This window comes from Argiope bruennichi, chromosome 4 (genome assembly GCF_947563725.1).
Source record: "Argiope bruennichi chromosome 4, qqArgBrue1.1, whole genome shotgun sequence".
Taxonomy (NCBI): Eukaryota; Metazoa; Arthropoda; class Arachnida; order Araneae; family Araneidae; genus Argiope; species Argiope bruennichi.
This window is the reverse complement of record NC_079154.1, coordinates 29,222,830-29,237,513: the sequence shown is the minus strand read 5'-3', so window position 1 is coordinate 29,237,513 and position 14,684 is coordinate 29,222,830. Positions and strand designations below refer to the sequence as shown.

General features: G+C 26.4%; 1 protein-coding gene across 1 annotated transcript in view; it reads left to right on the top strand.

Annotated features, from left to right (window-relative positions):
- The window catches only part of LOC129966689 (uncharacterized), a 67,901-nt gene that overhangs the window by 31,494 nt on the left and 21,723 nt on the right, over positions 1-14,684 (top strand). The window contains exons 12-13 of the mRNA XM_056081203.1: positions 3,762-4,203; positions 11,155-11,237. Of these exons, the coding sequence (XP_055937178.1) occupies positions 3,762-4,203; positions 11,155-11,237 (525 nt within the window). The remainder of the gene's footprint in view (positions 1-3,761; positions 4,204-11,154; positions 11,238-14,684) is intronic.

Here is a 14,684-nt window from a genome sequence, read left to right as displayed (position 1 = left end):
TCGAATTTCTCAAAATAACAATAGAAAATCATATACTCAAATTTCAAAAGAATAAAAAAAAAAAACAGTAAACATTATCATTAAAAAAACACAGAAAATACGATTTTCAGAATAATGCCAAGTAAAATTTAAAGCAAGAAGTATTCTCGTTGAATAAAAAAAAAAAGGAACACACATGGTATATTTCAAATACTATCAATAAAACAATTTATCTTCCAAGAAGAGAAATTTTCCTATTCCGAGAGAGAAAATAATAAGAATACTTTCATTTACTTTCCTTTTTCCCTTTTTGTTTTAAAAGGAATAAAACAAAATTGATTAATAGCCTATTCTTAAATACAATGCAGTATAGAGACACAAAAAGAATATAACACCGGATATGCTAAATTTAAAAAAAAAAAAAGCATTCTATAATAAAGGACTAATTTATCTGCTTCGTCTCAAAACGAAACGATTCAATAAAAACAAAATTATGTTTTGATGGAGCACAGAAATGAAGCACATAAACAAAGCTTTCAGAAAGATATCTGATTACAAAATGAATATTCACAAAGTATTTTCAATGAACTTATCAAGAAAAATATTTAAACCGAACATAAATACCTGGTTCTGTTACCTATAGAACAATTTCTTAAAACAAAAGTTATTTTACAATGTTACATTACAGTTTTTTAAATTAGAATAAAACAAGTTATGTTATAACTTTTCTATTCAGAAATAAAACAAAACTACTTATCTAATCCTTGGATCGGCTCCCCGTTTTGGCGCCACATTTTATAGCGAGTGTGTTGCGATTTTCTAATGAACTGCCCGATTTTAAATATGATATTTTTAATCTACACAAGCACAGCTACATTACAAAATTTACAAACACATACAGACAATTAGGTTAAAGTAAACAGATTGGTGGAGGGATTCTACCGTTTCCAACCGAAAGTATTCGGCGTTAGCGCAAGGGTTGCACATAGTAAAAAGTTGACTTCAGAATGCTGGTCTCCCATTTAACTGTTTGTCTGTAAACGCCACAAGGGGACGCTGTCTGCTTAAGGGGGGAAAACGGTGCTACAGTTGTGAATAAACAAAAAGTCACTAGTATTATTTTCAAGTGTAAGACATATAACTCAAAATTCTTTGCTTACTTTCAATGTGAACCAAAAAGTAAAGAAAACTGTTAAAAAGGAATTTGTGGTTTAATGTGGTTTTGACAACAATAAAAAAATGGAGAAAAAATTAATTTTATTTTGAATTTTTATCGTCAGAATCTTGTTAATCCCAAATATCAGATTTTGATCAAAATTTGAAATCCTTCAACCTTGGAACCATACCTCCCAAAAAATGAAAGCACAATAAGAAAATGTCTTGCTTTCCCCTCCCCCTGAATATTTTATATAATTTGTCATTATACTTTTTTTTCTCTTTGTTATTTAGTTACTATAAACTCAGAAGTTGCTTATTTTTAAAGTTACATTTAAAACTTAATTACCTTGATTAAATATGGAATTATTTACTATTATTTTAAAGCTAAATTTTTAAAAATTCACATGCTTTCGATCAAAGATGTCTTATGCCCCACTGGAAAAAATTTCTGCATCTGCAAAGAATATATGAAGAAGTTTTTGTTTTTTGTGAAAATGGTGACCAGTGGAAGGCAGTCGACCTTTTATAATTTATCTAGAAACCAAGAGCTTCCATATGAAATAAATGGATTCACTGGTATGGGCTCGCAAACTCTGTCACAGAATGTTCCCTTAGAGAATGTACAGTGAAGGAAGATTTTTGATTTTTTGAAGCAGCTGGTTTTTTTATTTGCATCTGGAGGTTATGAGCATTCATATAAAGTAAAACTTTTTGAAATTGGTTTGGTAGTTGGCTGGCAAATTGTGTTTTAGAATTTTCTCATAGACAATGTATTGTGAGATGGTAAATTTTAAATTTCTCTCGAAAATGGAAGGCTGTGGCTGGCAATTGATCCATAATATAGAATTCATGAACTTTCATATATGAATTTTTTTAAAAATGCCAGAATTGAATCATTGGTTGAGACCAAACCATTGGCAATGGATTTGTTGACTTTCTTTATTATTTTTAATATATGGATATAATATTGATGTGTTTGATTCTTTTTTTTTTTTAAGTTCTCTAAGAAAATTTATTATTGTGGCAAATAATAATGATAACAAAATTAAAATTTGTATTTCAATATTACTTGATTTGTTCAGCAATATTTAGCTTGAATATGGCTATATTTTAAATCGGGAGTCAACATACTTTGGAGATAGGGAAAGTCCAACATAATATAATTCTTGTTAGAAGTCGATTGCTAAACATGTGTGAAATCCAAAAAGTAGGGTTTGTCGGTTTTCAAACATGATTTTAAAAAACCGGTTTTCCGAAACGCCTGGATATTCCTCGTCTTCAAAATATATTGAAAAAAAAATTGAATTTTATCAGTTGAGACCGATTTGTCCAGCAGCTGAAAGCTTAGGGTGTGATGAGATCCCAATTTATTAACAAGTGAAGGTATATTTAAATTTCTGTTATTTGAACTAAAAAATTTAAACACTGAAATAAGTTTGAAATTATTATATGACTTTAGAAAAACGAATTCAAGAAAGAAGACAAGTAGAATTACCAACTCGTTTGCTGTATTTGCAAAATCCACAAAACATTTCTAGTTCAGCGAAGAAATCTAGTGTTCTTTCATTAACTTCAAAAACCAAAATTATTAAGTTATCTGGAAAGATATTGTCTCAAATATTTCCAAATTCTTATATGGAAACCGATTCTGATGAAAAGCAAACCGAAGAAACTACATCAGAGTAATGCTTTTTTAAAAGAAGCCATAGAAAAATCAATTCATTTCTTGAAGACCCTGAATAAAAACTTTGAAATCCAAAGACACTGAAAGCTGAATTTTCATTATTTGTGGCATCGAATAAAAGAACATAAAACTTAGATGTGCTATTTGATGCCCTGAAAACTATAAAACCAAGCTCAATAGATAGTGAACGAGTCTTCAATTTCAAGCAATATTATGTCCAAAATAAGAACAAGACTTAGTGTCTGTTCAGTGAATATTTTATGTTTTTTAAAATCCTATTTTCTTAGGAGAAATTAAAATTAGTGGAAATAATATAATATTATTTGAAATTTTTGTTTGAGTTTCCGTTATTTTGTGTAAGTAATATGTATACGTAATCCTTATTATATATATATATATATATTGACTTTGATATTGATTTAATTCTTTTGTTATTTTATATAAATTAAATAAAATATTTTTCCCTATTCTTTTTTTTTTTTTTTTGATAAATATTTGAAAACCGGTTTTTTGGAAATATTGAATTTGAAAACCTGCTTTTCAAAAAATCAGTTTTTGTATAAACACTACCGAAAAGCTGAAATGGAACTTTGGTAATTTCTTACGAAAAACCAGGCAGTGCATTTATTCACCCTTAGATGATTTTGCTAGAGGAATAGGACATTTCAATGGCACTTGCTAAAACGTTTTTGGAATCTGCCTTAGTTTACCAGTGTTTTGGAAAACATTTGAAAAAACAAAAACATTTTATGATTAATATTTCTAAAATAAAATTATGCTAGTTTCATTTTCAGTTTTATTACTAGGCTGTATTTGTGGGCTTTACTTATATAACTGCAGTTTGCCAATTCTTGCTCTGAATATAGAATTAAAATTTAACATTTTCCATTTTGAAAATTGATTTATCTTTTATACTTAAAAAATATCTCCCTCTTTCTAGAATTTGAATTTTGAAAAGCTCTACAATGGAATGCTGCCAAAAAGATTTAATGGATTTTATAAAAAGAAAAGTGCTCAAAAGAATTCAACTGTGATACCTCTTGAAAATAAGAAAAAAGACAGTAGTTTTCATATTGAAAACACTGACTATTTAAGCAGTTACGTGGATGGCTCTGAACTCTCGTATAGAAGTATTAGTAAAACAAAGCCTGGTGTGAAGCTAAAACGCCAAAAGATTAGAAAGAAACTGAAAGCTGCTCTTGAATCCCCGATATATAAACAGTGTCTACAAACAATTAAATTAAATCCTATAAAAATTCAAAAGGCCTTAAATAGTGTTGATATACTTTCTAAAGTTGAAGCTAAAAAGCAATTTCGGACGTTTTCTGATTTAAATTACATATTACCTAGTGACAAGAGCTTTAAACAAACAAAAGTATCATGTAAGTATTTGATTTTTTTTTATTCTGCATTTTTTAAATTATTCAGTAATTGTTTATTCATTGTCATTGAAGCAGTATGGTTTGATATGTAAATATTATATATGTACCTAAAAAAATTATTCATTTCTTTATTAGCTTTTCAAGCGGCCAGTTATTCTAAAGTGATAACTTTTAATTTTAAATAGTGAGGGTATAATCCAAATTGGTCTTCAACATTTAATCAAATCTTTGTAATTTTTTGAGAGAAGGTTTTTCAAAATAAATGTAAGTGCTTTGTAACTGAATGTGAAAAGCTGGTTGGAAGATTTAGTTTGAAGAATATCAACCGATATATAAGAACTCAAATGATTTCTATTTGTAAAGTGCCATAGAATCAAATCAACATACAACAATAATCTAGTTCTTCCTTGTTTTTTGTTTTTTTAACATAGCTAAAATTTTGATTTTTAGATATTCAGATTGTAGATATTTTCATTATACAATGATTATGATTGATTATTTTAATATGGTATACATTATATCCAAATGTAATATAATTTGTACAAGATAAACCATATAATGCAATTGAAAATCTCCTAATTTGCCATTTTTATAATTATAAAACAAAGGCTGGGATAGCCTGGTTGGTAGGGCGTTGGATTCGTGTCCCTTGGGTTGCGAGTTTGAACCCCGCCGGTTGAAGACTCCCCGCATGTGTGGTGGCTGTGGCGCATATATATCTGTCGTGGTCACAAAGTCCTCCATGTCGAGAGTAATACCACTGGGGGTACTGGATCAAGAGTGATCGTTCTCTGATTCAGATCTAAATTACGATCTGTGGATGAGTGAATGAAATGCATGAATGAAGTCCGCCCCGTAAAAAGGGTTGTGACGTGTGTGTAGCTAAGTCGTTCTCTTGGCCCTAGATGGCGCTACTGAAAAAACATGAGACGTACCCTTGGCTTAAAACCACAAATGACTTCTTAAAGTCAATGGGCTAGACAAGAGCCATTAGAAACAACAACTTAATTATAGAACAAAAGAACATTTTTCAGAGTTTAAGAACAAATGAAATGCAGGAAAAAAATATTTTTTAAAATCTATCTCTTATTATTTGTAATTTTAAAAAATGAAAAAAAAGTAAAGGTTATTTTTATTACCTTAATATAATATATATTGTTATATTTTATTAAAATAAATTAATATTTAACTATATTAAATTGATAAAATCTCAATAGCTGTTGATATTCGTAAGTATGCTGATGTATTAATATTTCAAATATGGATGCTAAAAATAAATAAGTGCATGTAAAAAAAAAATGTTGTATTTATTAAAACTTCATTTACAGAATTCTTTTTTGTATTCCAATTTCAAAGATATTTGTACAAATATTCTTATAAAACACTTGATTTGTTTTATATCTTAAAATTACTTTTAATAATAGTTTTGTGATAAATACAATAGGTAATATAATTTCTGACAATTAAATCAGTCAAGTATTAATTTTTTATATATATTCTGTAATTAAAAGTTTTAGAAATAGAAATTGAATTATATATTACTATGCAACCATTTACCATGCTTTATAAATATGATAAATTGCCATAGCAAATCCACCAAAAAAAATCAAAGGAATGCATACATTTACTTATATACCTAAAAACCCTTTCTTTGATATGTAAAAGGCCATTAAAATTGTTGACGTAATTATGCGGGTGCATAATGCTTCAAAAGAAATATGGAAAATTGTTGACATCCATTATAAAAAAGTAATTTAAAAATAGGTGATTATAAAATGAACTAGGAATTGCAGTCTGTCTGGCTGTGCCATAAACTTATTTACAACTTTTTGTGTGGATTATTTTTAATTGTCTTTTTCTACTGACACACACATATATGAAAAATTTTGTTCTTAATATATACTTCAATCATGAAACAACTGCCTGTAAGTTATATATATTCAGCTTAAAATCTTGAATAATGTTGATTATTCTTATTTGATATACATTATTGATTTTAACAAAAGAGGGGAAAAGTCTTGAGAAATTGACTCATTTCTTAGTAGTCTTATTAAGTAGTAAAAGAAAAGTGTTGTCCTCTATCTATAGATTACAAAATTCCTTGAAAACCCTTACTTCTGCTAGGCAGACTTTTAAATAATTACATTTAGTTATAAAACATAAAAGATTTTGATGAGTTTCTTTATAAGTATAGAAATGGGAAAACTTTTTTTTTTAATATTAAAGAAATTTAAGTATACTGAAACAAGCATTCATTTGTTTTCTGATATAGATAAGTAACATAGATTTGTAAAATGATTTCTGTGCTAAAAGCCAATAAATTGTAGTAATTTTGCATAACTAATATTTAAAAAATTCTTTTGTATAGTTTAAGAATTTTTTTTCAAAAGAATTTTTTTTTTTTTTTTTTTTTTTTTTTTTTTTTTACTCTAGTTTTCAAGACTATTTTGAATTTTTCATTTAATCTTCTAAGATGAATGTAATTTTATAATTTTGGACTTTGGCAAATAATTAAATAGTATCATCTACTAAAGTTTAGAAGATCCTGTTCAAAAACATTATTTTTGAACCTTCTTCTATTAAAGCAAATTTTTGCTGTAATGAATTGGAAAACTCAATTCTATAAATGATATCATATTAATGCTGTAGCATAATGGGTGCAGCAAATTTCAAAATAAGTAATAATAATATATGTAATGTAATTTGTTTAAAGCTGTTGATCCCAATATAATAAACTGTAGAGATATCAGGCATTTGATAATGCTTCTGGTAAAGCTGGAAGACATTCAAAAATTAGGCAATGAATGAAAATAAAAATTTCAAAGTTGAATTTGTGCCTTGCTCAAACTATTTGTTAAACCTAGTTTTTTTTTTTTTTTTTTTAATATACTACCCCAGTTGAGGTGAATTCAATATTTTCTCATAGATTAGAACATTGGTATTGATTTTTTTTTCCATTTTCCATGTCCATGCACCTTTTAAAAATTCTGATAGCTGTTGGCAGAAGTTCAAAAGTTTATGGTGGAATGCAAGAGGCAATGCCATAAATATGACATAGCATTAGTGCAAAGACATTTTTGACACTCTACAGATTGATATAGACAGATGAAAGTTTAAGTACAAAACAGATGAAAACTTTACTAATTACAATGCTATCATTTTACTCTTTTGTTTGTTGGGCATTTGCCAATCTATGTTGCTGGTGAAAGTTTCAATAGGATTCAGAATATGTAGTGGAATGCAAGAGGCAATGCCTTGGCATCATTACAAAGACATTTAAAACATTTTGTAAAAATTAGCTAGTTAAAATGCAGTCTTTTTTTCTTTGGTCTTTGCCAACTTATGCTACATGAATGAACCATGCTCAAAAATATTTACAAACACAGGAACTCGACATAAAACTGTCTGCTGATAAAAAGTGAGTGTTTTTCAAAGGATATTGATATGGAAATGGGAAAAATTGACAGATGGCATGATAAGTTCTACTAAAGATATTTGTGGAGATCATGGCGTTTCCATGGCATCTCAGAAGCGTAAAATAATAAGACACATTTTTGAAGGCAGAAGTATAGATGTCAGCTTCTCCCATGAAAATGAATTGAGATGGAAGCTGTTTTCTTTGGTAGATAGAATAATTGTAGAATTGCCATGTGATGTTTTCATACCTTAGAGATTTGACAGAAAAATCTGTTTATTTAATGTCTGCTTTATTATTAGATTTGGTCAACACTGAATGCAATCTGAATTGCACATTTGTCAAAAGTAACAAACAAGTCTACAAGTTAAACTACAGGCTTTCATAGCTGTTATAGAGAAGGGAAATAATTTAATCAATTGAATAAATTAATCTCTTGAAATATTACAGTTTATCAAAGTGGAAAATAGTACTTTACCCAATATTATAACAATGCTCTGAATATTATTCACATTTTCTGTAAGCAATGCCAGCTATGCAAGAAACTTTTCAAAAATTATTTAAAATCAATAATTAGTACTTTAACACTAACCAAATTGACTAGCCTTTACCGAATTATTGAACAAGAAGTATGTGCTGCTATAGATATTAGGGAAATAAAAAACTTTACTCTTAGAAAAATAGTCTTAGTCAAAACAGAAATTTTATTTTGATTTTGATTAATTGTTCCATAAAAATATAAACGTATCATTATTGGTTCTTAATTTTATGTAATTATAATTCAATCTTGTCAATGCATATCATAAATTTTATATATATATCAACTAGAGGTATACATATAAGAACTTTTGTAACAGTTGTGTTTATTATATTATGAAACATGCATGTATGACTTCTTTATTTGTATCCTGTAAAAATCACAATAACTAATTTATTCTTGCTGCAAAGTTCTGTAAATTTGAAAACCTTTTAGTTTTAAAAACTTAAATAAGAGGCAGCATATTTGGCATACACCCTGAGTGGCAGAAACTCGTGCTATGCTACTGCTTTATATATATATATATATATATATATATATATATATATATATATATATATATATATATATATATATTACAGTTTAAATATTACAGTTATACAGTTTAAATATTACAGCTCTTGAAATATTACAGTTTATCAAAGTGGAAAATAGTACTTTACCCAATATTATAACAATGCTCTGAATATTATTCACATTTTCTGTAAGCAATGCCAGCTATGCAAGAAACTTTTCAAAAATTATTTAAAATCAATAATTAGTACTTTAACACTAACCAAATTGACTAGCCTTTACCGAATTATTGAACAAGAAGTATGTGCTGCTATAGATATTAGGGAAATAAAAAACTTTACTCTTAGAAAAATAGTCTTAGTCAAAACAGAAATTTTATTTTGATTTTGATTAATTGTTCCATAAAAATATAAACGTATCATTATTGGTTCTTAATTTTATGTAATTATAATTCAATCTTGTCAATGCATATCATAAATTTTATATATATATCAACTAGAGGTATACATATAAGAACTTTTGTAACAGTTGTGTTTATTATATTATGAAACATGCATGTATGACTTCTTTATTTGTATCCTGTAAAAATCACAATAACTAATTTATTCTTGCTGCAAAGTTCTGTAAATTTGAAAACCTTTTAGTTTTAAAAACTTAAATAAGAGGCAGCATATTTGGCATACACCCTGAGTGGCAGAAACTCGTGCTATGCTACTGCTTTATATATATATATATATATATATATATATATATATATATATATATATATATATATATATATAACCAATCTAAAGTAAGAAAAAGTTTGAAAACGAAACTAAAATGAAAACGAAACAAAACAGTTTCGAAATCGCAACTAAAATTTATTATCTATTTAAACTAAAACCAAAAAGGAACTTCATAGTATTTAGAGAGCGCAATTGCAGCTACTTCTAAAACACAGATGAATTTATACAAAAGTATTAGAATCAAGTTAATAGGAAAAACAAAATCAAATAAAAATTAAACCAAAAAAATTATTAAAAAATATTAAAAAAGAATTTGATTTTGTTTTTCCTATTAACTTGATTCTAATACTTTTATATATATATATATATATATATATATATATATATATATATATATATATATATACACTCTCAATACAAGTTTTAACTCTAAAAAAACATAAGAATAAAATTTTGGCATCCTTACATAACAACAGGACATCAATTTTCTTTAGGTGAAAATGTGTCTTATTAAGGAAGATTCCTTTACCCTAATCATTAACTAATGAATTATATTTATATTTTTAATATAATTTCAAATTACTTTTTTAGGAGAAATTAACATTTTATAATATTTGTCACATTTATATATTCTTTTATTATCAGTTGCATTTAATGAGATGGGATTTTGTAACTTTTCCCCCTCATTTTATTGTAAGTAGAACACTTTTTAGTCTAAAAGATGTTCTCTATTTATACAATATTGGACTGTTTACTATATGTAAAATTTTGGTTTAGCTATTCATTTAACAAGACTCTTTTTTATTATTATTATTGAATCTCTTGAAAAATATTTTATTAAAATATTCTATATAGAGAATCATAACCTTGTTTTAACTATGCTTTTTTTTCTATAGTTATATCTCATTTTAAATACCAGTTCAGTTTCTCATAATTTTTGCATGATTTTCTCATTTGATTTTATTGAGTGTGCAAAGCATTTTGCGTTACACGATCATTAAGAATCTGTCTCATAATCATGCTGAATTAATATGATACTTTTTTCAAGGAAATGTATTAATAATTCTTTATTGTCATAATACTAATTCGTAGACAGTTCCTGCTTATACATGAAGAAAAAAAGTTTTACTTTATTTTGGTTCCAAAATATTTTCAATTCGTTATTACAATATAATTATTCAAAAGAATTGGCATTATTCAACTATATAAGAAATTATATATTATTTTCAATAAATTGAAATCACTAAAAAAGGTAATGTAGTTTAATTTCTTTTTGTTTACTACCATTCCTTATCACTGATTACACAGGTTAAATATTTGAAATTAAATGAATATAGAACCCAAAACTATGTATGAGTTTTGTATTTTGAAGATGGTAGTACTCACAAGTGAATTGTGCTAACATTAGCATAATTAATATGCCATTTAAATGCTTGGGTTTCAAGGTTGTTTCCTTTTGAAAAGTTGTTTGATTACACTACTTTGAAATATGAGAAATCCTGTCATGAAATCTTTCTTTTGTTGCATCTCATGTGCATGAATTTTATGTACAAAGCAGCACTTAAGTTAAATTTCAATAAGTTTTTTTCTGCTTATCACATTTAAATGCAATTAAAATGTGCATCTGCTCCCCCATTCTAGTGTGAGATATTATTTCACATATTGAAAATGACAGGTTCGTAAGAATAAGGTTTTTAACTAGGTCAGTCATATGACATAATAATTTTGAAAACTAATTTGAGATTTCGTTGTTTCAGGTTCTGTAAATACCAGTGCGAAATCTGCCAGTATAAATTCTTGGAATAATGTTCCTTTTAGATACCAATCTAGAAAATGCTTTGTACGTATATTTTTTTCTTTATCCATGCTTTTTTGTTTTGTTATAATATTTTGATTTTTAAAAATTTAAATTCCATTTGCATGTTTTATTGTTAATATAGATTATCAAAATATATATTATTTGTAAAAGTATTCCTTGATCTTTTCTAAATCAATATTTTTTTCTTGATACTTCATATGTCAATGCGTAATTTTCCTCTTCAGTTTTATTTAATACTAGAAGCTTGTTTCATTTATGTTTCTGTTCTTTAAATCATGCTTGTTCTTCTTTTGTTTATTTCTTTTGAATAATTTGTATAATGTGGAATGATTAACCAAATTTCCTCAAAAATAAGACTTATTTTGAAAATAAGTCTTGACATGATTTCTCACATTTCTCTTAATATAACTCTGTCCAAATATTAAGTCAGTTTAAGACCTACAGCCAGACAGATGCATTTGGTATGTCTATTGCAGCATGCAATTAATCTCTTAAATGGTAAAATAACAGTGTACATATTTTTTTTTATAGATTTACAGTATTATAGTGAATTGATTATTTTTTCATGTTTAATAATTTACACATCATAATGTAATATCTTGTGAAATAAAAGCTTAATAAGTCTTTTCCTCCAAATATTATCATAAAACTCAGTCTTATTTTTGGGGAAATACAGTTTGTATAAAAGTTCTAATCAAATGGTATTGTTGACTCTATATTTCATAAAATTAACTAGTACCATTAGATCTCTTAGAAATGTTTTAGAATGTTATTATATCTGAAAGTTGTATTAAAAATTTAAATTTTAGTTTTTAATCAATAGTTTAATTACTGTAGAAAATAGTGGGCATATGCACTCATGCATACACCTAACGAGTAATCATTACTTTTCTGATAATATTGTTCTAATGTTGCATTCAACATTATATCCATATTTTCATCATCTTTTAGCATCATTGATATATCTGTCATTTGTATAAACAAACCGGACACATTTCAACATTTTCAGAATCATTCTTGAGATAGGTTAATCTTCTTTTCTGTTGCAACTCTACAATATTTTTGATAACTCAAAGGCATTTCTCATGTAATTTATTTTATTATTAAATTCATCATGTTTTAATTGTCGGTGTTTATGTTTATGCAATTCATTATTTTATAATATTCAACTTTTTTTATTTTAATTCCTACCCTGTGTTCTATGCAGTGCTAAAGAATTTTATTTATCTTATTACATATACCCATCTTTGGTTTAAATTCCTCCAATTTGGTTATAGTTATTCACAGCTCAAGTTGACCATATGCAGTTAGCTACTAGTAATCACATCAGCAACAAATTATTCAAAATCTGTTTCTGTGTCAGGATTATAGATAGCTTTATTGAATTTTATAGCTTCCATTTTAAATAAAGATTTTGCACATTACAGTTTTAAACATCATATTAATTTAAATATATCAGTTACTTTTCAAAACATGGTTCAATATTCAGAATTATTTAACTGGGTATATAAATATACATTGCAGGTTTCCGCTTATTACTTTCTCTTATTCTATAACAATACCGCTCTGCTTCGTGATAATTTTAGATAAAATTTTAAATTTTGGTTTTTATATTTTATACTATAAAAACTATATATTTTATACTATATATACATTCAATATTCAGGATTATTTAACTGGGTATATAAATATATATTGCAGGTTTCCACTTATTACTTTCTCTTATTCACCGCTCTGCTTCGTGATAATTTTAGATAAAATTTTAAATTTTGGTTTTTATATTTTATACTATACAGATTTAGAATTATCAATTGCTAAAATCTTAAAGCTAGTTTTGATATTCTTTTTTTCAAAAATGAAATTTATTGCCTTTTGTTTATAAAAATTTGTATTAGTTGAAGTTAAATCACTGAACATTTTAAATTTTAATATAAGCAAATTTGGCACTTAATCCTTAACAAAAAGTTGCAATAGCTTATTTAGGCTTAAAGGAATATATAAGCCTGATTCATATATACTGTACATATCATACCATTTAAGGAATATAAGCCTATAATTTCATAAATATTGTACACACCATTTTGATTCTGTGGATGTTCCATCATCTGAAACACTGTGCCCCTAAAACTCACAATTATAACTAAATGAGAATTGCAATGAAGCTGAATAAAATCTTTTGAATGTGAATAAGAAAATGCTATTTAATATCTCTAGCAGATTTAACATGGCTTAGGGTGCAACACAAAAAGGTTTGCTCAGTTTTACTATCCAAGAGCAATTTTTGGAGAATTTTCACCACTTTGAAAAGACTTCACAGACATCTCCACACAATTTCCTAAGCAATTAATTTGCTATAAAAATTAATTATTATATTTAAAATAAACTATGATATATATCATTAATATTTACACAATAATATAAAAGAAACGTTAGCAAAACTCAAAATGAAGAACAAAAAAAATTGGTACAATTGAAAGTAAAGATAACCTAACCTATTAATAAAAATCCTACAAAACTTCAGAGTAAGAATGATTCATTTCCAAGAATTCTAACTGTCCTTAAATTGGGTCCATTTTTCATAAAAAGAGAAAAACAGGAAAAAAAGATGCAGGTTTTCTCTTTCTGACATAGCATCTTGACGCATAATAAGATCGACATAATGCTCCAGATGATGGAACACTTAGTTTTATTTGACGATTATTCATATGTTTTCTCTTTATTAAAAAAAAAAAAGAATCATAGAAGAAATAGTTTAAGATACAGATGGCTAAATTATCTTGAAATATTTTTATGGCAATTATTTTTTATTAAAAAAATTAAACAATATTCCTTGAAAAAACATGCTTTTACATAGCACATTGTAGCTGATAATTATTGATTTGCTTGATTTAAATTATCATCTATTATTACAAAACAAGGTTAAAAATAAATCCTAATTTTTTTTTTTTTTTTTTTTTTTTTTTTTACTCTATTTACTATTGAATTTAAAGAAGCGGGTGAAATTAGTGGAACATTGTGACACAAAGGGTTAAGCATGCTAAGTTGTATTTAATAAATTGTTTTGTTGAGATTATTAAATATGAAACTAAACATTTTTTTTTTAAATCTGTATTCAAATTCTGTTTTTTATTACTCTTTCTGTCCAAATTTAATTGCCCAATTTGACATTTTCAAATAAGAAAAAGTTTAAATTTAGGAAAACTGAGTATGAATAGTTGATTATGCATCATTAATGTTTTTTGATGATGTATGATTAACTATTTTGAATTGCTATTGAAGCTAATGGTAGCGCCCCTCATTCGATTTTTATTTGTAAATCATCAGATATGGTAGTTAGTGCTGTGTTATTAAGGCACTTTTTATATAAACATTTAATTTTAGTTAGTTTAGAAGGTTTCTGATGAACTAAGCTGGAAACAAACAAACTTAAATTGCAAATTTACTGAAAAAAATGCATGTTTCTATTTT